The following is a 26,464-nucleotide window of genomic DNA, read 5'->3' on the forward strand; positions in this document are numbered from 1 at the left end:
CAGACACTTAACAGACTGAGCCACCCAGGCACCCCAGTATTTATTTATTTATTAAAAGATTTTATTTATTTATTTGAGAGACAGAGAGTGAGAGAGAGACAGTGAGAGCATGAGCAGGGGGAGGGGCAGAGGGAGAAGCAGGCTCCCCGCTGAGCAGGGAGCCTAATGCGGGGCTCGTCCTGGGACTCCAGGATCATGACCTGAGCTGAAGGCAGACCCTTAAATGACTGAGCCACCAAGGGGCCCCTATATTTCAGTTTTTAAATCTTTTTCTCAATATAAGCCAACAGCTTATTTTAAAATTGTCTCATAGAAAGTTAAAAAGTTAATTATACTTCATTACAAGAACACTTAATTTCTTACATTTCACCCATACAATTTGTATGGGGCTGTGTGCTGTTTAGAAACTCCTATTTCAAAGGAAAAGAAATTCCTACTTTAATTAACTGATGTACTCAGGAAGTTTTATTTTTTTAAAGTAATATTATGACACACATATCCAACACAACTGTGTATGTAGTTTAGCTTTTTTAAGAAATATTTTTGATAGGTCATTCTGAAGTTAAAAGAAACGAGGGATCTATAAAATATTAGCAAACAGATGTTTCTTTAACCTCTCATTTGTTTCTTTAGTCATTTATTTATTTATCCTTCCATGGTGTGCTGGAGCTGGCTTCCTGCAGTTTGTGATGGCAAACTGGTAAATTTTTAGGAATTCTGTGAGCCGGATGTTAAACACAGCCATTATTCAAAATTATTTAAATGTACAATAAAATCAATTTTATTTAAAAAAGGGAACAAATATTCAAACTCACTGATTTTTAATTGTTTTACTATTTGCTATGCTCTTGAGTTTATCTGTATCTATTGTATCTGTGTAGTGGAAACATTATGTAGTGGTGCGCTACTGAACATCTTTACTCTGTGTTCAGGAACATGATGTTGGCAGCTCAGAGTTAGTCATAGGGGGGACGCAAGCAAATGCTACCAATCAGAGCTTCTCTCACGCTCCCGCCTGGAGAGCTGGTGGTTAACATCTGCCAGCACCACATTGCTTCCATCCTGAGTGTAACTACATGTCAGGCACTAGAGTGATATGAAATATTTCTGGTCTTTTGGAATTTGAGTATAAAAATCCTTCCAATGTCACATTATTAAAAGTACTTTAATAGAGGGCACTATCACTATAAAGATAAATATGAACAGGTCCTTCAGAAAACAGACTACATGATATATATTAATAGTTTTTAATATACGTCTTTAAAAATCCCTTTATTATAAGATCCAAGTTTTAAAACATTAACATAATAAAGCTGTTATGCTGAACTCAGGAAATAAAAGGAATCCTAATGAGTTGGCATCTTTGGTTTTAACTTTTATTATTTGAATTTCAGAAGTACAGAAAAATGTAATTAGATGTTAAAGAATTAAAAACACCAGGTAAAAATATATATGTTTTTTAAATGATATAAGGCTGAAGAAAATAAATATGAATCTGATTTTTAAAAGGTAATTTGGGAACTATCATCTACCAAATAATGTGAGAGCTTGAGAATACCAAGTTAAGGGGCACCTGGGTGGCTCAGTTGTTAAGCGTCTGCCTCAGAGGGAAGCCTGCTTCTCCCTCTCCCACTCCCCCTGCTTGTGTTCCCTCTCTTACTGTCTCTCTCTCTCTCCGTCAAATAAATAAATAAAAATCTTAAAAAAAAAAGATTAAAAAAAAGAATACCAAGTTAAGTATGTTTAATTTTTCTTTTTTTTTTTTTTTTAAAGATTTTATTTATTTATTTGAGAGAGAGAGAATGAGAGACAGCATCACAGGGAGGAGGGTCAGAGGGAGAAGCAGACTCCCCGCCGAGCAGGGAGCCCGATGCGGGACTCGATCCCGGGACTCCAGGATCATGACCTGAGCCGAAGGCAGTCGCTCAACCAACTGAGCCACCCAGGCGCCCCGTATGTTTAATTTTTCATCAAAGAGTCAAAAAGCAAACCAATTTTAAAAATGAGGTTTTAAAATGTAGTGATCCGAAGGGGCACAGGCACCCCAGTGTTTATAGCAGCAATGTCCACAATAGCCAAACTATGGAAAGAACCTAGATGTCCATCAACAGACAAGTGGATAAAGAAGATGTGATATATATATACACAATGGAATATTATGCAGCCATCAAAGAAATGAAATCTTACCATTTGCAATGACGTGGATGGAACTAGAGGGTATTAGCTAAGCGAAGTAAGTTAATCAGAGAAAGACAATTATCATATGATCACTGATATGAGGAATTTGAGAAACAAGGCAGAGGACCATAGGGGAAGGGAGAGAAAAATGAAACAAGATGAAACCAGAGAGGGAGATAAACCAAGAGACTCTTAACCTCAGGAAACAAACTGAGGGTTGCTGGAGTAGAGAGGGGTGGGAGGGATGGGGTGGCTGGGTGATGGACATTGGGGAGGGTATGTGTTGTATGAGTGCTGTGTATTGTTTAAGACTGATGAATCACAGACCTGTACCCCTGAAACAAATAATACATTATATGTTAATAAAAAAACAAACAAAAAAAATGAGGTTTTAAACATATGGTTACCAAAGGGGAGGTGGGTGGAAGGATGGGTGAAATAGGTGATAGGCATTAAGAATACACTTATCATGATGAGCACTGAGTAATATGTAGAATTGTTGAATCACTATACTGTACCCTAGAAACTAATATAACACTGTATGTTAACAATGCTGGAATTAAAATAAAATTAAAAAAATGAGGTTTTATTTAAAAACTCAAAATGCTACCTGAAATTGTCAAACTTGTTTTGCCAGTTGATATTCTCAGAAATCAAAGCTTTGTCTGTCTAGTCTGCATTTATATTTAGTCTGGGCATTTAATCTCTTTTTTTGATCTTAGTTTTGCCATACACTACAAGTTGTTTTATAAGGCTTTAACATTAAGTTAGTTTTGTAAGTTGTAAAATCATTTTGCACTAGCAAACAGCTTATTTTATTTTATTTTTTAAATCTTTTCTTTTTTTTTTTTTTTTTTAAAGATTTTATTTATTTATTCATTAGAGACAGAGAGAGAGAGAGAGGCAGAGGGAGAAGCAGGCTCCCAAGGAGCAGGGAGCCCGATGCGGGACTCGATCCCAGGACCCTGAGATCATGACCTGAGCCGAAGGCAGACGCTTAACGACTGAGCCACCCAGGCGCCCGCAAACAGCTTATTTTAAAACTGCTCAGAAAATATACAAAGGAGTGACAAAGATTTAAAATGAACACCATGATTCTTAATATGTGTTTCTTTTGTTTAAGTTATTTACCTCTTGTGAAAGCTGTGTTACTTGCTCCTTTTGATGTTCCAGGTCTTTTAAAACCAACGAGTTTTGTTTTTCTAACTGAAGCACTCTTCTTGCCAAGTGGACACTAGGTGAATGAAATAAGAAAATTAATGCTTAAAAAAGAGGAATGCTTTCTAAAATATTAAAAATATGTTTGTATGCCTGAAAATTGATTTGCCATTTCCTAGTAATACTTAAGTATTTACAGAAAAAATATGGAGTCAAATATTTTCAGGTGTCAACAGTGGAATATCCCAATATCCCAACAGCTCAGAATTTTGAAAGTAACATTAAAATCTCCATAATAATATAACTGTGATATACTGATTACTGCAGTAATGGTTTCTAGCCCTTGCTATAAAAGTAGAGAGCTACATTATACTTGCTTGAAAAGACCACAAGATAGCAATTTACAGCTTTTTGCCATTTTTATAAAAATTTCCCATTTACAAACAAATCAGGCAATTAGTTGAAACAATAATAAGCCTGTACTTTGAAAAGCTTCAGTGTTTACCTCAGACAACAAAATGCATTTTATACAAAAAACAACTGAATAGATTTTCTATTGAAAGTAGAGATGGAAAAGATGCATGAAAAGTGGAAATGTCTATAGTAAAGGAAGATTCTGTACTAAAAGATCACACTTTGACCATCACATGATGATCACAACTTGTACTGAGTGCATGTAACTTTTAGTATTTAATATCACATTAAATGTGAAATGCCCCAATTCCACTTTTAAGACACAATTAAAAAAAGGCTCAACTATAAAATCATTTCTCCTACCTACTAGGGAAAAAAACATGGTATAATTCTTTAAAGAACTGCTAATAATGTTGGGAAGACATGTTGCTCCAAAGACCTTCTCTGTGATTCCAAAAAACTAAAAATTTCCTATTTATCATATTTTCATGTTTGGAGGAGTTATCTATTACTGAATTGCAAAATCTGTGGAATCTGAGAAGACAAGATGTTATACAATGACATGGAATAAAATATTTTCACTTTAAATAAAATTATTTTATCTATTTATGGAACAGAAATAATTCTATTGTATTTTTAATATTTCCTAGCATTGGATAAAGGAATGCAGACAAAACTCTGAAAATAATGCTACACATCTTCCTACACATCCATTTCTAAGAACTTGTTATCCCAAATGAAAAAGATGAGTTCTGGTAAAAGTTTATATAGTGAATTGCGCAGCTTGTTTAGATATGCTCATATCTAAGTTCCTACTGGCATAAGATTTTGCCTTAATAATCAGCTGAAGTTAGAGGGGAAAAGACAGTCCTTATTTTTTGACAATCATTTTTTTAATAAAAAATAGCTTTAAAAATGATACAGAATTTTACTGCTATGTAATTTATATGCCACAAGGTCCACCCATTTAAAGTGTCCAATTAAATGATTTTTAGTACGTTTAGAATTATCCAACTATACTATAATTTTAGAATATTTTCATCACAAAAAAAAATCTTTCCCCATTAGCATTGTTCCCCATCCTCCTGCCCAGCTGTAGGGAATCACTAATCTACTTTCTTCTATAGGTTTTTAAGATATTTACAGTTATGGCTACCCCATTTTCTATCCCCCAATCTAAAATATACTAAGTTCTCTCAAATTTGACCCTAAAATAAGATCTCTACAAATAAGTCTTAACACTAATTTTATGTTATGTTTACAGTTTTCATCTGTTGGATTTATTATATGTTTGCAAACATCAGTATTTTATATCATTAACTCTGTTTTTTATGAAGTTAATATAAAATTCTTTGAGTTATCTTCATTCATATTTTCATTTTCTTTCCTATCCTTCATATATGTTAGGAATAAGTCTTTTCATCTTTCTCTCACAGAACTCAGCATGAGGTTCTTTTTGTACATGGTAATTTCTCAGTAAATGCATGTTGAAGGTACAGACCATATCTGTGTAATGCTCAGTACGGAACAATGAACACAATCAAATGCTATTACACAGAAAACAGTTGCGGATGATATGAAATGGAAGAAAAAGGGATGCAAGAAAATAATCAGATGCAAAGGTCACCCATTACCAACATTTTGAGGAAGATAATGACTTGAAGACAACACGCTTAATAAAAGTAAGTAGCTCATCTGATTTGGGTGCTTTTTGTTTTGTTTGGACATTGCATAATGCTCTTATGCAGATATGGTGTGATACCACTTATCAATGCAAAATATCACATGACATACAGTAGTGAATTCAAGAAATTCTTGGTATGCTGGTGCTTATGCCCAAATACCAGGGCTACCTCCTTCTACTAGGAATTGCCCTGATTCTAGTTGAGGATTCTGAGAGAGGAAAATCAACTCTAAAGAGAAGGAAGTTATCTTATGATGCCTTGAAATGCTCAATGTGTTTTACAGTGTTCTACTTACTAGTATATAGAACCATTTTATTTAGAAAAACTTTCTAGGAACTGATGCTGACAGAAATGACTGTGACTTTTACTATGGATGTTGATCTCACTTATGATACATAATGCTTATAATGTAGAAGACACTGTCCTAACAACTGGTCTCCAATTGATGCACGGATCACATCTAAAACATTTACTTTTACTCCTAAAGTCATTGTAAAGACAGCAGAACATATCTCTTCATAGACATTTCAGAAATGGTATTAAGATTCTCAGGTTGTCCTAAATGACCCATTTAGTCCATGGATTACAGATGTTACAGGAAAAAAAAAAAAAGGAAAAAAGAAAGAAGAAAAAGAATATAAAATATTGTGAAATCTAGAACACACAGGAAAAACAAGACATAATTTTTCATCATTATCATACCTGCAATTAAACAAAAACGATTATAATATTAGCATTTTTTTCTTCATCATAAATATCAAGGACTATAGAAAAGCAGGTTGAATTAGAAGAAACATTATTAATTCATTCAATAAGACATTCAAGAACATTCTCTTTTAACAAAATTTATAAAAAGCCTGTAATCTAAATAGGCACTGGGAATACACAGTTTCTACCTGGAGGATCTAATAGTCTGCTGAGGAAGACGAGCAAATAAATTACAGTAGTGTGCTAAATGCTAAGAAGGGGCACACTGAGGGATGAAAACTAAGACTGACTAATCTGGTGAGGAAGCAGAGAAATAGCATTCTGGGTAGAGGGAAAAGCACAGGTAAAGGATGATGTGCGGGGGTATGGTATGGATTGAGAAAATACATGGCGTGTGGTGAGAGCTGAAGCTAGAAAGACAAAGGCAGGGATATATGATGAAAGGCCTTAAATGTTAAGCTGAGTTTGGATTTTATCCTTAAATTGGTTAGGCATGACATGATCAGATTTGCACTTGAGACAGTTCTCTGTCAACACTGTGGAGAAGGAAGAAGACTTGAGCCAATTATAAAGTTATGATCACAGTCTAGACTGGTGGTCTCCAAAAGCAATTATGTGCAAAATAATCCACTGAAGTGTGGGAAATTTTTCTTACACTTATTTTAATATTAAATGTCTTTAAAATTTTATTATTTTTTTAAAGATTTTATTTATTTGACAGAGACAGAGAGAGAGAGAGGGAAAGAGAGACAGTGAGCACAAGCAGGGTAAGTGGGAGAAGCAGGCTCTCCACCGAGCAGGGAGCCCGATGTGGGGCTCGATCCCAGGACCCTGGGATTATGACCTGAGCCAAAGGCAGACACTTAACCAACTGAACCACCCAGAAGTTCCAAGTGTCTTTAAAATTTTAATTTTCTATGTAGGTTTTATATTTTAATGTACATGTTATTCATGTGATTATACATGTATGTAATTGATAAATAAATACATGTAAATGTATTGTTAGGGTGAATGCTCAATTTTTTTTCCCAATAGGGAATCATATCAAAAAGTCTGGAGACCATTGGTCTAGGCCAGTTTTGTCCAACAGAAACATAATGCAAGCCACACATGTAATTTAAAAATTTTTAGGAGCCACATTAAAAATATTACAAAATGCTTACCTCACATATCAAAAATTAACTCAAAATGGATCAAAGACCTAAATGTAAAAGCTAAAATATTAACTCTCAGAAGAAAACACAGGAGTAAGTCCTCCTGACCTTGGATTTGGCAAAGGATTCTCAGATACCGCACTAAAAGCACAAGCAACAAAAGAAAAATGAGATAAACTGCACTACATCAAAATTAAACAGTTTTGTGCTTCAAAAGACACCATCAAGAAAGTGAAAAGACAACACATGAAACAGAAGAGAACACTCCAAAATATGTATCGGATAAGGGACGTGTATCCAGAAAATATAAAGAACTCCTTTTTTTCTTTTTTTAAGATTTTATTTATTTATTTGAGAGAGAGCGAATGTGAGAGAGCACAAGCGATGGTGGGGTGGGGGGGAGCGCAGAAGGAGGGGGAGAAGCAGGCTCCTCGCTGAACAGGGAGCCTGATGTGGGACTCGATCCCAGGATGCTGGGATCGTGACCTGAGCCGAAGGCAGATGCTTAACCGACAGCCACCCAGGTGCCCCTAAAGAACTCGTATAACTCAATAATAAAAAGACAATCCAATTACAGCATTCACAACAGTGCCTTATGCTGTAGAAAGTTCTAAATCATTACATAAATATATCTTTGCACTCCTCGTGCTTCCATGTCCTCAGAAAGCATAATGATAGAGTCAAACATGTATGTATTACAGATTTTCAAACATTCCCCTTGAAAGGTTGGTGTAAATTTAAATTCTCATGAAATAGAATGAAAGTTCTCCAAGGACTAGGATTTTTATTTATTTTGTTCTTGAATGTAGTCAAAGTACGTTGAATAATAGCTGGTACAAAGGAGGTGTTCAGTAATAAACTGTTGAATGACTGAACTTTATATAAGACCTCCTGTTTCTTCATACCCTAGGCTCACAATGGGGATAATCAATCTTTAAAAGTTTTGCTAATAACCTTATATAAACAATAGAATCTTACTTTAAATTTCTTCACTTGTGAGGTTAAACATCTTTTCATATGTCCGTCAGACATTTGTATTTCTTATTTAATGAAGTGATATTTATGTCCCTTTCTCACCCACTTCAAATCTTACCTACATGGTTAATTCTACTCTTTCTAAATTATTTAAAAATATCAAGGCCTTCTGTAATCTCAACTGAACCAACCTTATTTTCCATTAACGTCTACTCTTCTTAAAATGTCCCATAAACATGTTTTGTATGTTCCTTCCACTATACCTCTGTTGGTCCCCCAGTCTGAAGAAGACAGGTTATTTCCTTGCTTGACGGATCCAACTTTTTTTTTTGAAGTAGGCTCCACACCCAGCGTGGAGCCCAATGTGGGGCTCAAACTGAGGACCCTGAGATCAAGACCTGAGCTGAGATCAAGAGTCAGATGCCTAACTGAGCCACCTAGGCGACCCAGACCCAACTTTTTCTTAAATTTCCCTTCAAGTTCCACTTCCTCTATTTCTGACCATGCTACTCTTCACTGATTTGTTTCTCTGACACAGTCTAGCATACAATATGGCACTAAATTACATGTTTTTCGATGTTTCTTGATATTCTTTCACGTGTGTTAATCTTTTCTTTCCCAACAGATGCAACTTACATGAAGACACGGTCTTATAGTTTGTGCTAAACAGTGGTGTGTGCTAAACAGAGTACACACTTAAATCTTTCTTGATTGATTTTGTTGTAAGGGAATTTTGTTCACATGAACACATTGGTAGAAACCATATTCTTAGGTTGCAGAGTTTCAATATTAAAACATGACTAATGCTCAGCATCTAAGCACTGAACTTGTAATAAAAATGTGCATAAAGTTAGTAAAAGAAGGCAAATATTACAGATATCAATTTATCTCTTCTATACTTCAATCTCCTGTATCTTTAAATGCAGCATATTGTTGTGGCCAGTGATTTGGTGTCATAAGTGGATTCTGTGTAGAAATCTGGGGTGTTAGAAGTGGGAAGAAAGAAATTCACTTTAACTGAAATTCAAAGCAAGACAAATGAAGAATTTCTCATCTATATAGCTGAGTTTATGTTTCTTTAAGCACAATGCACATAGAATGAAAACAAGTCCTTCCCAAGTTCTTTATAAAAAGTAACTGGATACAGTCAGGAAAAATGAGCCCTGCTAAAGGTTATTATTTTTTTTTGTACAAAATGTACTGAACTCAAGAAAGCACTGCTTTTACAGGCTATGTGTTGGGACATTAACATAGTTACAACTTAACAATACTTCTTTGTAATTATATTCATTGCCACGTGATTTTTACCTACACCAAGATTAAGTTCAACATCAGCTAGAAACTACTACTGCAAGAGTACAGTTTTGAATCTAAATATTAAACAAAAATTTCAGCTGTTAGCTGGTAAAATTTTCTCATCAGGGTTATCTCCTAGCTCCCTCATCACTTCTTGACTCCAAATGAAAGTTATTCTCTTAGATCTGTCAATGGCAGTAGCACTGCTGGTTATTACATATAATTTCATAATAGTATAGCCCAGCCAATGTGGACATGGGGGATCTTCATCTATATCTGAGATGTCAAAGCACAATGGAGAACTGATGTTCTGTCCCAATTCCCTCAATCTTGGTATGATTTTCTTAGTATTGTCAAAACTCCAAATAAGCAAGTGCATTTATTGTTATTTTTTTTAAGATTTTATTTATTCATCTGAGATACAGAGATACAGAGAGAGAGAGCATGAGCAGGGAGAGAGGCAGAGGGAGAGGGAGAAGCAGGCTCCCGGCTGAGCAGGGAGCCCGATGCGGGACTTGATCCCAGGACACTGGGATTATGACCTGAGCTGAAGGCAGACACTTAACCATCTGAGCCACCCAGGCGCCCCTAAGCAAGTGCATTTATTTAGTGATTTGCTAATTAGTTACTTGTCTGAAATAACACTTGGCTTTTTGGTCTTTTTCAAGTTTAGCAGGTCAGAGGTCTGTCTCTTATTAGTATGGCATAAAAAATAAATTGTTCAATAAAAGGGCACCAGTGCCAGAATGATTCCAGCTTCAGAACTCTTCAGGTTGGTGCCTGTACTTACTGCTCTGCTGGTAATTCTTGAGAACCAAATAGTGGTCTCATGCTGATTATCTATAGTCATATGATACTTCCCCTAGTTTCTTCTGTAGGTTTAAACTTTCGAGTTGACCATGACCAATAGTACTTTTTAAAGGACTATTCTTAAAACCAACCCAAATGAAATAAGTACAACTTTTCCCAAGGACAAAAATGAGAACTTACCTACATGAGAATAAAGAGAGAAAACCAAATTTTCATTATATACCAAAGTTTGCTAGAGGAAAAAAAAGTTTCCTCTGCTTTAGTTTTTTCCTTTATTATAAAGCTCAGTCTATTGTGAGAGTTTCAACTTAAAGCTCTTTATAAAACTAGATGGAAACTAAAACAAAAGGTCTATAGTATGCAGTAAATCTTGCAATTTGAAAGGTTTAGAACCTTCAGAAAAGGCTATCCATTCAGATCTGCCAAAGCAAACAGAGAAGCACACACTGAGACCACGTTACTGCCTGGGTGTTACCCATTTAAGTTGCAGGTTAAAGAGCATAACTAAAACATGCAACCAGAAAATCTTGTTTGCTATTTTCAAAACAATCATGACCGAAACAAAAACATTACTTCAGATTTTCAAGTTTAGTCAAGTCAAGAAGAGCCCATTTCATTTTAATTTACTGTCATTGTATAAGCCCTTTTAACCTACTACAATTTTGTCCCAGCAAGAGTTTGATGTGATATTTTGTTATTGTTGATTATCTCCATTGAAACTTCAAAATATGAGTAAGCCTGATTTGAGACTTATAATAAAATCAACTGTGCAATTTACTCTAGGAAACCTTAATTGGTCTAACTAACCTTTACTGAATAACCCACTATATGCCAGGCACTGTGTGATGAACTCTGCATCCATTTTCTCACTTTAATTTCATAATATACCTTGAGAATTTTCAGTGACTGTGAAAATTTTCAGTGACTATCGAATTTATTAACATGAAACTCAAAAACCAAAGTCCTAAAAATTAAAGTTTTGGATAACCATTAAAAATTATCTTTTTGAAGACTATTCAATGATACAAGAAAATGTTCAAGATGGAATTATAAGATATAAAATTAAACTTCCACGTTACATAAAATAATATCCAAATATGCAAGAAAATATATGTGTCTATATAAATTTTGAATGGTTATCTTTGGATGGTAGGATTACCAGCAATTTTCTAAAATAAATGTATTATTTTTATAATCAGAAATTTACTCCAATTAAGCATTACCCTAACATACCTAAATCTGCTTGCTGAATGTATGAGATTTTACATCAAACACAGTATGAATGGAATGTATTGTGTAGCAGTTGAAAATAAGTTCCTTTGAAATTTTAATATATTTTGGTATAGACTAATGTATAATGAAAACTATTACGCAAACATTTCATTTGTGGTTCTGATTGAGTTGTTTTATAATGTACCTTCAGTTTCCAGTGCTTTAATTTTAAATGTGAAGAATTAAATACAGATTCTCTTAAAAGCTACATTGCTTTCATCTTAAATAAGTTAAACTTAAACAGAGCATAAAGCCACTGACTTCTTTACAAATATCTATTAAAAAATGAAATATAGGGCGCCTGGGTGGCTCAGTTGGTTAAGCGACTGCCTTCGGCTCAGGTCATGATCCCAGGGTCCTGGGATCGAGTCCCACATCGGGCTCCTGGCTCAGCGGGAAGCCTGCTTCTCCCTCTCCCACTCCCCCCACTTGTGTTCCTGCTCTCGCTGTCTCTGTCTCTGTTAAATAAATAAATAAAATCTTTAAAAAAAAAAAAATGAAATATAGACTTTGCAAACTTTGGAAATGTGTCAGACCCTAAAAGAGGGACCCTCTTTGCCACTGCTCAATTTTGTGCATACAGTAGGCACTCAATAAAAGATGTTGAATGAATGGGCGAAGGAATGCATAAATGTCCTCTTTGGATATCTAGACTTACTTTCCCTTCACTCAGTTTAGATGACCTGAGAAGCACTTCCTCAAAATAACCCTCTGGTTCACCATGAGACGAATGCCTGGCACCAGCTGGTAGGAGATATTAATAGTATGCCCATTAGGCACTTGTTCAAGGCACATAGATAGCTCAGTGATAAAATCTTTAGAAATATTTGGATAGTTAAGATTATTCAGAATATGAATCAGTTGTGGCTCCTTAAATCTTCACTCTAATTATTAAGAAATCAACATCTGCTTTTGGAAATTCTTTAAAAAAAAGTAAGGTAACAGCAATAATTGCTTTCAATTTTAGAAGAACTCAGCATTTAGGGCTGAAGAAAAGAACTTACAACAGCAAAATTCTTTTTTTCCCCCCTTGTGACAAAGATTCTTTTGAAGGATTCATATGCTAAAAAAAGAAGAGAATAGACCTTTTCCTTCAAATTTCAATTTTTAGTATTTACCAATCATTTACCACCGACAAAGAAGTCTCTTACCCACAAAAGTACATTTCTATTCCTCCCTAGGCAATATAATGTTCCAAAACAGTGATATGCTGATAATTACAAAAAGCCGAGGTCACCCTTAGTGACCTGTGGAGGGAGTGGGCAGAGAATGGGAATGGGATGGGGCTTTAACTGATTTTTCAAATAATATATAATTTAGAAATACGTGCATCTTCACCAGACAGAATTAACCATTCCAGCTACAAAATGACACTTGACAGTCACCTAGATCTTGATCTAAAATTTTTCCAGATATTTTCTTTAACCAGTAAGGGACACAAATTCAAAGCATCCATTTGTTTTGTTATAAAATGGCATATATCTTACATCACGGCCTTAAAGACATCCTATTCTCTGAGCCATCACTTCAAAGTTTCTACAGAAGTATTAAAGTTGGGATGAACTGTTTTTCTTACTCAGTGTGTAATGTCTCTAAATGTTTCAATCAACTCATATGAAAATAAAAGATAAGCAGCTTTGAATCCTCAAATACTCAGATGAAGAGACAATTCTACTAGGTATCTTACATCATGCTACATAAAGAAAGAGAATAAACAAGAATAAGATACAGTTGCTGACCTTGAGGAACCTTCCAAATGGCTGGGGAAATGACATGGGAAACAAGAGTTAATGAGATGAGAGAGATGCTCTATTGTGTGGTATGGAGAAAACAGATGTTTATAAGCACAGATATATACTGCCCTCATTTTGGGTAGAGAAGCAAATGAGGCTGGAGAGGTGGGGCCAGGTAGAGGGGCCTGGAGGTCTGGCAGAAATATTTATATTTGATACAGTAGAAAATGGGGCAGTGAGATGTTTTTGCACAGAAGGATGAATTAAAGTGCGAGAAGGGAGTTAGGTAAAAAAAAATCAGCTAGCTCAACCAGAAAACTGATTAATATAGACACAATTTTTCTCTTAGTGTACTCTTAAGTAGTATCTTGAGTGGATCTCCCCCAAATTTTCTGGGCTTCACAGTCTTCTACATTTTCAATCATAATACACGTTCTATCTCATCTCTTTCTCTGCCTGCTTCCCTCTTTCTTTTTCTCAAATATATGTCAAGGAATATACATAGCTGAATAAAAGACAAGAGGAAAAAGGAAGCATAATTAATTAATTTTAACCTGAAAACTGTTGGTACAAAAGCATTTGTAACTCACTTGAAATTAATGTGAAAATAAAATTAAAATGGTGTCATTACCACTGAATCTAATTCTAGGAAAATTCTAATGTACACTTCTATTTTACTGACCATTAAACTCACTTAAAAATACATGAAATGCATGATAATAACTTACTATGCTTTATTTTGTGAGCAATTTAATATTTATGCATACTAAGAATAAAGTAACTTTGCACATTATCAAAAAGCATAATGTAATTACATTTAGCTTGAGTAGATAAGTAAAACAAATATTATATTGATTTTACCTTTGCTTTAGTCGTCTTTTGGCCGTTGTGGGAACATTAGCACCATAGCCATAGGAAAAAAGAACCCTTTCAGCCTCATCTTCATTTTCAACTGAAAAGTATTAAAGTGTATGATGTAAAATAAGTCTGTTTTTTTTTTCTTAAAAAGCATGGCAGAAGTGAAAATTAGAAAAAGGGGTCATCCTAATGAATCAGGGGGCATACGAACATTAGAAAGGGCTAATGCATAATCTCAAACAGTCCATTTGTAAGTAGAAGCATATTTCTTAAAGTTTATGGTTGCTTAAATTTGTTCCATTTATTTTTAAAAGGTGTAAGGGCTTGCATCATATGACATGTTAAAGTTTCTTGTTATAAAGCATAGTAATATAGACACTATGTTATTCTGAATGATTCTAAGGCTTTTTACATGGAATGTATGTTATATAATTATAAATAAGTAATGATAACATCAATTTGACTACTTCTCAATAAAAGAAATGACTATTTTTGATTAGGAAAGATGTGCATTATTCTATCAGAACAACTTTATCTTAACTAAGTTAGTAATAATGAAACTGTGCATTTAAGTAGGCTAATCTGAAAAAAAATGTGCAGTACTAACAATGTATTGGTGGCCTTTTTTTTTTAATTAGAAAAAAATTCAGCAAAACCATTTACTTCTAAATTCTGCCACTGTCACACCACTCTTTTTCAGAAGGAATTTTAACTGACAGGTTAACATTTCATTGTTAAAAAGTTTAAAAGCAATGGCAATTTTACTGTAAGTTGGGATTAAAAAATAAAGTCCATAAAAACTAAAGGTTTACTAGCTCAAATTAAAGCAGTCAATGATATATAACAATTTTTGTAATATTATTAACAACAACCATTATTCTAACATTAAAAAGAGAAACCTTTTTTTTTTTTTAAAGATTTTATTTATTTATTTATTTATTTATTTGTTAGAAAGAGAGAGGGAAAGAGCACAAGCAGGGGGAGCTGCAGGCAGAAGGGAGAAGCAGGGAGCCCGATGTGGGACTTGATCCCAGGACCCTGGGATCATGACCTGAGCCGAAGGCAAATGCTTTAACTGACTGAGCCACCCAGGCTTCCCGAGAAACCTTTCAGAAGTGTTCCAGATTTAAAACAAAGTCACATAGTTCACATTATTAAGTGAAGCTATTTGCAGGTCCATTACTGTAATATGCATATATTTGTTGACTGATCCTTTTATGGCACACTAAGAATTTTAAATAAATTTTTTCTGTTTTCCTTCAATTTTATCCCTATTTTTCATGGCGAACAAGGGTCAGTTCTCAGAGGTAGAATTATTAGTTGTCAGGGAAATGTGGAAGCAAGAGATGACATATGCCATTGCCAATTCTGTTATCGTTTGTCATGGCTTCAGATCCAAGATGAGTTCTCCAATTCAGCTCTATCAGAATGGCAGAACGCCTCTATTAGAGCTGGCATTTAGATACCTATTTGACTCTTGTCTCTAAATTCGGAAGGAAGAAGGTAAATGTAGTTAACATCTCAAAAACGCATCAGTTAGATATTAATGGACATCTTAAATTTGAGTTTAATACCTAATGGATTGATAACTCACGGGATAACTAATCTAGTGGTGATTTAAGTACAGAAACAATGTACTATACAACATGGTAAATGGTACTAAAGAGATATGAATGTGTCTTAATAGTACAGAGCACTGAGCAACTATATCTGAGTGCCACCATTTTTCTTAAGCTAGAAGCATTAGGAGGACAATGTGTGGGGAGACTAACATTCACAGAGAAGGCACAGGAGGGCCTGTGCACATGTAAAGGCACAGAGCTGTGAAGTTTTAGTAACTGTGAGACAAGTGGATGGGGTTAGCTTAGAGAACAATAGTAGTAGAAAGGTAGGTTCAGTTCCAACTGGGAATGGAACTAAAGTCTTATTTGTTAGGCTAAGGAGTTTGGATTTTATTTTATTCCACAGTCAACAAGGAACTAATAAAAAGGTGACATGACCAAAAGACTATTGTTGATGCTGACATTGTAGAAAAATAATTTCTAATAATGGGGAAAAGAATGGCCTATGTTGGCATAGAGAACCCCTCACAAGTTATAGTAATAATCCAGTTGAGACATGGTCCCTAAGAGCAATGGAGGATGAAGAAAAGAAGCTAGATTCTAGACAAATGAATAGGTGTGGAGGTGCGGTAAGGCACTAGATAAAGGTTGACAAAAGTTGGATGGTAATTAGACTTTAATTAACAGATCAAGAATACAAGAAAATTAGTAAGTTTCATAGACAGAAGAAAAAATGTAAGAAATGTTACACTTCTAATGACTGCAAGAACTCTTTACAGGGGCACCTGGGTGGCTCAGTTGGTTAAGCAACTGCCTTCGGCTCAGGTCATGATCCTGGAGTCCCAGGATCGAGTCCCGCATCGGGCTCTCTGCTGAGCAGGGAGTCTGCTTCTCCCTCTGACCCTCCCCGCTCTCATGCTCTCTCTCTATCTCATTCTCTCTCAAATAAATAAATAAAAATCTTAAAAAAAAAAAAAAGAACTCTTTACAGATCTACGGAATCATTAGCCCACAGACAGTAAATGAAATTGTGGAAAGGGATAAGATTATCCAGAGAAAAGGTAAGTAAGTAAGAATTAGAGTTGTTGAGGAGGAAAACCCTCAGTGAACAGTTAGCTAACTCTTTAGCTAGAAGAGACAACAAAATCGATGGAGAAGAAAGAAAGGCAGGTGACTCTAGAGAAGCAAGAGCAGTGTCTCAAGAAATGTGACAAATGCCTTGCAGAGGTTACAAGTAGTATGAGATGGACAGCAGGTTTCCAGAATCTGGTTTTCTTTTTATATTGGAATTTATTTAGCTTCTGGGCAATACTCTCTTTCTCTTTCTTTCTTTTAGTAGGCTCCATGCCCAGCATGGAACCCAATGTGGGACTTGAACTCACAACCCTGAAATCAAGACCTGAGCTGAGATCAAGAGTTCAACATTTAACCAACTGAGCCACCCGGGCGCCCCACAATACATCTAACAACTGGATGAGATCTTCGAAAACTAATAATCCAGTTGAGACAAATAATCCTCAAATATCCAAATAATACACTTATTTAATTATAAAGAGCAATTCAAGTATAAATAGGCTATGTCATTTGCCACGATTACACCCTAATAAATGAAGTCTAACCATCTTCATATCAGCTGAAATTTGCTGTATTAGATGGTGATCCTTTGAAAATTATACACAATGTAGTACTAAAAAAGAATGTTTTGTACTACATCTTTGAAATTTTTGTTACTAAGTATTCTTTAAGGATAGGAATATTCTAATTTCCATTGTGAATGGATAGAGATGAACCTAGTTTCTTGATCTTCCAAGTATAAATATATTTTATTCTAAGATGATTTTAAGGTGGTTTAAACAATAGCAAAGCAAAAATTTATTTCTGTATTTTTTCTAAAGATTTTATTAAGAGGGATGCCTGGATGGCTCAGCCAGTTAAGTGTCTGACTCTTGATTTTGGTTCAGGTCATGATCTCAGTGTGGTGAGACTGAGCCCTGCATCTAGCTCTGTGCTGGGCATAGAGCCTGTTTAGGATTCTCTCTCTCCTTCTCCCTCTGCCAGCACCCCCCTCCCACTCCGCCTGGGTTGCGTGTTCACTCTCTCTCAAAAAAAAAAAAAAAAGATTTTATTAAGAAAATATTTACACATCTGGAAAAGCCAGAAGATGTTTATAGGGTACACCCATATAGCTCAACATCTGGATTCTGAGTTAAACATTGTATTGTACATAATTTATCACACATCTATCACTATATACATTTATGAATCTATCTTACATTTCTAATGTATTTCCAAGTAAGCTGTAGACATCTGTCCTTCACCTCTCAACAGTTCAACATGTAAATTATCAACTATAGTTCAATATTTATTTATAGTTCTTTTTTAAAAGAATTAAGTTTACATATGTTAAGAGGCACAAATCTTAAGTCTACCATTCAGTGAGTTCTGAGAAATATACACATGTGTAACACAAACCCTGTTAAGATACAGAATTCCAACACCCTGGGAAGTTCCCTAATATCTCTTTTCCCATTTATTTTTTTATTTTTATTTTTTTAAAAGATTTTATTTATTTATTTGACAGAGAGCACAAGTAGGGGAGCAGCAGCAGAGGGAGAGGGAGAAGCAGGCTCCCCGCCGAGCAGGGAGCCTGATGTGGGGCTCGATCCCAGGACCCTGGGATCATGCCCTGAGCCGAAGGCAGATGCTTAACGACTGAGCCACCCAGGCGCCCTCTTTTCCCATTTAATTTTTGGTGACAACCATCCTTAGAGGCAACCACTGTTCTGCATTTTTTTTTTACTATAGATTAGTTTCTCCTCTTCTAGATTTTTATATAAATTTAGTCATATAAGGCTTCTAGGACTAAGCATAAAGTTTTTCAGATTCATCCATGTTGCTGAAGACATCAGTAATTTGTTTCTTTTTATTGAGGAGTAGTAGGTCTACAATATAAAATGTATTATGGTTTGATTAGCCATTTTCCTGTGATAGTCACCTGGGTTGTTGCCAGTTTTTGACTATCATGAATACAGCTCCTGAATATCCAGGTAGAACTCTTTTTGTATGCATATGCTTTCTTTTCTCTTGGGCAAAATACATAGGAATAGAATTGCTGTATTAATGGATAGGTTGTTTGGTTTTATACCAAATTGCAGTTCTATATTCTCACTAACATTGTTATAACCAGTCTTTCTAACTTCAGCCATTTTGGTAGGTGTGTACTAGTATTATTAAATGTGGGCCTTTTACTAGGCCCCTGCATTTCCATATAAATGGAATATAAAAAGTATTTTAAACTGCATTACAATGTTTCATATGTTATAAAAATAGAAATCCTTGCCTTGTACTCACTCTCCCTTAAAGAGAAAGCATTTACTATTTCATCATTAGGAATGATATTAGCTGTAGGTTCTTTGTAGGTATCCTTTATCAGATTGAGGAAGTTCTGTTCTACTCCTGATTTCTTTAGACAGAGGGACATATGCAAAATTCTGAAGATAAGACGGAGTATGGAACTTTCAAAATAAGAAGATAGCAGGAGGGGAAAAATGAAGGGGGGAAATCGGAGGGGGAGATGAACCATGAGAGACTATGGACTCTGAGAAACAAACTGAGGGTTCTAGAGGGGAGGGGGGTGGGAGGATGGGTTAGCCTGGTGATGGGTATTAAAGAGAGCACGTATTGAATGGAGCACTGGGTGTTATACGCAAACAATGAATCATGGAACACTACATCAAAAACTAATGATGTACTGTATGGTGATTAACATAACATAATAATAAAAAAATAAGATGATATGATAGGGAATGGCAAGGCATGAAAGATAAAGGAAGGTCTAATGCAAGAAGTTGTGCTAAGGAATCTGACTTCATGCTATCTTAAGATGACAGAGGCATTAACGCAGGGGTATGGTACAATCAAATCTGTATTTTATAGAGATTCCTCTGACTCCAGGGAAGACACTGAAGACAAATTTGGAAACTTGCAGTTATGATATTGACTCTAGAAGTGGAAGAAAGATACTGATAGGAATGAAACAAAAGTTTTCCTTAAATAGGCCTACAAATATAACATATCCTTTACAAGAAAATGTGCACAAAACAGATTCGAATTCAATTTCAACTTCAACTGAAGTTTAAACCCACTTGATAAGAAAGTCCCTGATATTTCTGACTTTCAAACAAAAATAATGTGCTGTAGCAAACATCTCAGTCAATGGTGAAAGTTTAATTTAAAATATTCCTTTAACACCAAGGATAACACAGGAAGATTGTGTAATAAGAGGAAACAGAAGAAGTAGAAATTGAAGGTCCAGGATTATAACCAGGTATATTCAAGGAATTTTTGTTTTCTACGACTCATTCAAAGTGTCACCTTCCCTCTTAGGTACTGTATTCCTCACCACCAAGGTGGAATTAACTTAGAACCTCTTCTGTATTTCCACTGAGAAACGCCTATTTCTTGCTAATAGCACATATCTCACTACTTTATCTTCAATATATTTGTCTTTTTTTTTTTTTAAGATTTTTTATTTATCTGACAGAGAGAGACAGCGAGAGAGGGAACACAAGCAGGGGGAGTGGGAGAGGGAGAAGCAGGCTTCCCGCCGAGCAGGGAGCCCGATGCGGGGCTCGATCCCAGCACCCTGAGATCATGACCTGAGCTGAAGGCAGGCTCTTAACGATTGAGCCACCCAGGCGCCCCAATATGTTTGCTTCTTCCAGTGGTCTAGGTTAGAAGCTCTCATCAGGTAGAATTATCACGTGAACTCCAAAGCCCCAGGTTCCTGGCACATGTAAACATTTAATTGTTCGATGAGGAACTGTATAAATGAAAAGATAAAATCTGTCATAGTTAACTGATTTTTTTAAGTGCCAACTACTGAAATTAAGATTAACTAATTTTTAAGATGTAAGATATATATTTTTTGAAAGTCACCAACTGGATTTTAAAGAAATATACCAAAGCGGTTTTAGAAACAATACCAGGTTCCTTGTGCTGCCAGCAAAGAGTTGTGTGTGTGAGGTAGCGGGAGACTTACTTTCTGCAGTTTGCATTATTATTTCATCGAGCTCTTTTTCCAATCTCTCATAAATGTCTAGCCTTGCCTGATGCTCAGAGTTCCGTGATTGAAGTTCAGTAATGCGTTTTTCAGAAGAAGCTTGGAGACTGTAAAATTCTTTAGTTAAAACCTAACAGTGGAAGAAAAAAAATTGCAAAGGCAGAATTAAACAAGGTTAACAGTTAAGACAAATATGTGACACAAAAATACTTTCACATTTTTTCCCTTTTCTAATGATTTTAATATGAGGAGAAGTAGCTCAACTGAGATGACTGAGAATGTAAGATACATTTATTTCTAAGGCAAATAATTCATTCATCTGTAACTGAAAATTATGAAGCACGTTATTGTATGAAGTGAATAAAAAACAAATTTAAAACTTTGAAATAGTTATAGGAGTAAGATTAGCATTTACTTGTTAGAACTAAGAAAATGCAAGAGTGCCATACTTACCAGAAGGTCATTTATTTGGCCATTTTAGCCACTGGAGAAAGGCTTGCAGGCTTACAAAGCTGTGTGTAAAAATGATATACTCATCCTTCAGTTTTCCATCAGAGCTTATTTCATCTATGCTTACCATGGTTTTAATGAGATTTCTGGTTTCTTGAACAATTATAAATTCAAGGCAACAAATTAAAATGATAAATATGAAGTGCCACTTGGGGCAGTAACAAAAAATGCCTTTGTATAGAAAGGAAGGATTTTAAAAATTATAAAAAAAGAGATATGGAAATTGGAGTTATTTTGTATAAGAACAAAAAATCCTACATTCTTCAATGGTGATACGTTGAAGGAATCACTATGATGATAATGTATTCACTAAAAAAATAGGAGATATTTCTAGTGGCACAGGAAATGTTTTTTAATGCTTAAATTACACTCCAATTATCTAGAAAGTTTACTAACTAGAACAGACTAAATTATGCAGTGGTATTACACTTGCTTCCCAATACAGCATAAGCAATGTAGTATTTCCTTAGAAGCAACAAAATATTATGGTTAAGAATATGGGTTTGTAGCCAGAAAGCTTTGTATTTCAATTCTGGCTTTGACACTTACTAGTTGTGGATCTTAGGCCATTATTCTTTCTAGGTCTACCTCAAAACATTGTTGGAAGGATTACATAAGATGATATATTCGCAGGGCTTATTAGCACAGTGCCTAGAATACAAGTCTGTATGTAAGTCTGAAAAATACTATTACTACCGTAAGAATTATGAGAATGTTGTATTAAATGGCTCGCAGACATAGAGATCCACCTGCTTAATTGCTCAGAATTCTCTATAATGAAACAATTTTTAACACAACTTATTTTCTCTCATGACATAAAGTTCCCTTAACAAATGTATGTGATTGTATGCTTTCTATGATGTGGAAAAAGGAAAAGATGCAGATCTATTTCCAGGTTTTACAAAGAGAAATTACAGTTTCCTTAACCTATTCTATCTTATTTTCCTTTAATGATTTCCATCAAAACTTCTCCCCAAAGTAAATTGAACATTATCCCCCACCTTCCACATTTACTCCTTTGGAGGATAAAGAAATAGTAACATGGGAATAATGATGATTATGATAATAATTATTATAAAGATGATGATGATGGGATGATTTTAGTATCCCTGATTGGATCAGAAAAAGAAAATTCATCTTTTAGTATTATTTCTTCTTTATTCTTGCCAGCTGGGAATATGTTCTCTAGAAACTTATTAATTCATTATAACTAAATTGCTAGTCAGTGAAATAATCTAGAGCTTTCGTATAATTTATTATATTGAGATGTAATTCATTAAGACTTTGGTGGCTGATCACAATAATTCCACAGTCAAAAGAGAGGATCAGTAAGGACACTGCTAAATGATTATTCTCACAGCACAGCTGATACTTTTCATCTGTACCCCACCTCCCTCAGTAAAAACACCACACAATGAAAAACTGCAGAAGTGGATATCTAAAGAGATAAACAATCAAAATGTTGAAGATGGGGTATTTATAAAGTATTATTTTAATTAGAGATTTTAAAAGTAGTATTAAATTGAGAGATACAATTTAAAATTCTCTCTTCATAACACAGAGGAGAGACCGCCAGAAACACCTAACACCTCTGTATTCTATGGTGGAGAATTCCCTTTTACTGTGGATTTGTCTGAGTGGTTGCTATAAATACATTTATTACTGTTTCTGAAAAGCCAAAGAAGATCTTGATTATTGGACCTATGGACGGTTATCATATGAAAGATTCTTTAGGAAAAACCAATACATGAACATTTGAGTTCGAACATGAATGCATAAAATAGATCAGCAGCTGCTTTTAGAAATCCCTTAGATACTAAGCTTTCACAGTGGATATTTCCTTCCTTTAAATAATAGAATGATAATACAAAACTATAGGTCAATAATTGCTTTAAAAAGAGACAAAAGGGCGCCTAGGTGGCTCAGTCGTTAAGCATCTGCCTTCGGCTCAGGGTCCTGGGATCGAGTCCCACATCGGGCTCCCTGCTCGGCAGGAAGCCTGCTTCTCGCTCTCCCGCTCCCCCTGCTTGTGTTCCTGCTCTCACTATCTCTCTCTCTGTCAAATAAATAAATAAAATCTTTTAAAAAAAAAAAAGAGATAAAAATATAAAGCCAGTGTTCTGGGAGCCTTTGCCAATTGATAAAGTACAATAAATTGTCTCCAAGCTGTAAATCAATGAGAATATTGGGTAAAAGACACAGAAAAGTATATAAATACAACAAACTTTATCCTTCACAAATTTATTTCTCTCTACATTCATTATAAAAAAGAACTGTTTTAGAAATACTTTCCAGTATTACAGAAAAATGGATTCGAACAATAGTACGGCAGTAACATTCATCAAACCATTCATTCATTCTTTAAGATTTTATTTAACCATTCATGAGAGACAGAGAGAGAGAGAGAGGCAGAGGCAGAGGGAGAAGCAGGCTCCCCCCGGAGTAGGGAGCCCGATGCGGGACTCGATCCCAGGACCCCGGGATCATGACCTGAGCCAAAGGCAGACGCTTAACCGACTGAGTCACCCAGGCGTCCCACACTCATTCATTATTTACTGAGCATCCACCATCAGCAAAGCACTGTGTTAGGTATTGGCGACACAATGATAAATGAACAGTCCCTGTCCCCTCAAGGCTCCCGGTTTAATGGAGGAAAAAATGTAAAGAAATTCCCCTAAAGCCTCAGTTTTATCAATCGGTTTTCAGAATCATAGTATGTTTTACAAAGGTGTTTCTCCATAACCTTTACACACAAAAAACCCCACAATAATTGCTAGTCAACTCATTCACTGACCAAGTGGGTAGGTCTATGGGAGAGTGGTTTTCATACTGCAAGTTGTAACCTAAGAGGTCATGAAATCAATATGGACTGCAACCATCTAAAATAGTAAAACAGAATGGTTCAGAAAACATCAGTACCATGTGTCATAAAGTATTATTTAGTGAAATGTGTGTGTCAGAAGTACAGAGAAGGAAGTGCTTCCCTGTCTTCCTATCTATACCTCCCATCCCTCTTCTACCTGTCCTGAGACACACCCTCAAGCACAGTCATCCAATTTGGGAAAAAACAAACAAACAAAAAACGAAAGGCATTTTGCTAGAAATTATGAAATTTGAACCATGGAAAATATGACTTGCAAAAGATGAATTTCAAATTAGAGCCGATCAAATACAGTCTAATCGAAAATGTTTGGGAGAATCTGCTGTTGCAGATTATGGCTACAGTAGGTTCCTGAAGAAGGTATTTGAAAAAGTTTTAAACGCTGAATACTGGTTTGCTTTAGAAGTATACACTATCCACAATTTTTACTTCTGTTTCTTTAAATACATATGTATTTAATATCATCTTTATTTTTTTTCCTAAGGCTTCATTTTCTGTGAGAACCTTTATCTTGTTAATCTTAGTTTTACCTATTAGAGTACTTTTCAGAAATGTAATCTCTGAGAGATTACTGTAACGAAAACTTACATCATTAGCTAATTAATCATGCTAATGACATTATTACATCTTTCAATTTTTTAAATGAGCACTTCCCACAAATCTAAAATATTCAGGAACATGACTACATGTAACCATAGAATACATGAATATAGCAAAAAAGTTAGTTTATAATATACTAACTGAAAATTGTTTAATTATCAACTATTTAAATAAATAAATTCCAATTTTTAGTGTAATAAATAATGCCATGATATATTCCATTAATATAAACCTTTATAAGCATCTCTTATTATTTCCTCAGGTAAAATTCCTTTAAAATTACTGTATCAATTTTTTTTTTTAAGATTTTATTTATTTATTTGAGACAGAGAGAGTGGAGAGGGTGTGCACGAGCAGGGTGAAGGGCAGAGGGAGAAGCAGACTCCCCGCTGAGTGGGGAGCCTGATGTGGGGCTCAATGTGGGGCTCGATGTGGGGCTCGATCCTGGGACTCCAGGATCATGACCTGAGCTGAAGGCAGCTGCTTAATGGACTGAGCCACCCAGGTGCCCCTACTGGATCGATTTTTTAAGGACTTTAACATAGGTCACCATATTGTCCTCCAGAAGAGATGTTCTGTTTTCTAACTGCTTAAGGTTTCCCTTTTAAGGGTACTCTTGCCAGCAGTTTGAAAACAACAGACCCATGTAAAAGTAGAAAAGAGTTTAAATTTACATTTCTGTAATGCTTAGGGAGAATACATGTTTTTGTCTATTTCTCGGCAATTTGCATGTCTTTTGTTGGAAACAGTTCATTCCTTCTTCCCACCTATTCTCTAGAAGAGGAAGGTATGTCCTTTTGATAAGAGATCTTTTAAAAGTAAGGAGACAACCTTTTCTCTTATATAACATGAATATTATTCTTCAGTCTTCATTTTGCCCTTTAATATTATTCAGACTTTTTTTTAAACACAGAAGCATTAAAGATTTTATTTTTCCTATATGATTTCTTCCCGTTTTTAATCAACAGATCAACAGAATTAATCCGCAAACTGACATAATATAAAATTTCATCTGTATTTACTTTTTTTTTAAGATTTTTAAAATTTTTATTTATTTGACAGCACAAGTAGGCAGAGCGGCAGGCAGAGGGAGAGGGAGAAGTAGGCTCCCCACTGAGCAGGGAGCCTGATTGGACTCAATCCAGGACCCTGGGATCATGACCTGAGCCGAAGGCAGTCGCTTAACCAACTGAGTCATCCAGGTGCCCCTGTATTTACTTTTAATAGTATTACAGTTCTGTATTTACATTTAGCTAGGATCCATCTGAGTTTTACTTTGATATGCAGTGTGAAGCATATAAGTAACTATTTTCTCTAAATACTCAAATGATGATCACAGCACTATTTGTTGTCCAATCCACTTTTCCCCCGATTTGTAATATAACCTTTACAATGAATATTCTTTTTTTTTTTTTAACATTTTATTTATTTATTTGAGAGAGAGAGAATGAAAGACAGCAGCATGAGAAGTGGGAGGGTCAGAGGGAGAAGCAGACTCCCTGCTGAGCAGGAAGCCCAATGCGGGACTCGATCCTGGGACTCCAGGATCATGACCTGAGCCGAAGGCAGTCGCTTAACCAACTGAGCCACCCAGGCGCCCCCAATGAA

General features: G+C 35.3%; 1 protein-coding gene across 4 annotated transcripts in view; it reads right to left on the minus strand.

The window, feature by feature from the left end:
* Positions 1-26,464, minus strand: part of PIBF1 (progesterone immunomodulatory binding factor 1) — a 212,115-nt gene that overhangs the window by 62,082 nt on the left and 123,569 nt on the right. For all 4 annotated transcript variants that reach the window (XM_064586007.1, XM_045869564.3, XM_064586008.1 and 1 more), the window contains 3 exons: positions 20,845-20,995; positions 14,245-14,335; positions 3,310-3,412 (listed from right to left, as the gene is read on the minus strand). In XM_064586007.1, the coding sequence (XP_064442077.1) occupies positions 3,310-3,412; positions 14,245-14,335; positions 20,845-20,995 (345 nt within the window). The remainder of the gene's footprint in view (positions 1-3,309; positions 3,413-14,244; positions 14,336-20,844; positions 20,996-26,464) is intronic.

The sequence above is a fragment of the Mirounga angustirostris genome, unplaced genomic scaffold (genome assembly GCF_029215605.1).
Source record: "Mirounga angustirostris isolate CCGP_5_RB_7025 unplaced genomic scaffold, mMirAng1.0.hap1 SCAF_3, whole genome shotgun sequence".
NCBI classification, from domain to species: domain Eukaryota; kingdom Metazoa; phylum Chordata; class Mammalia; order Carnivora; family Phocidae; genus Mirounga; species Mirounga angustirostris.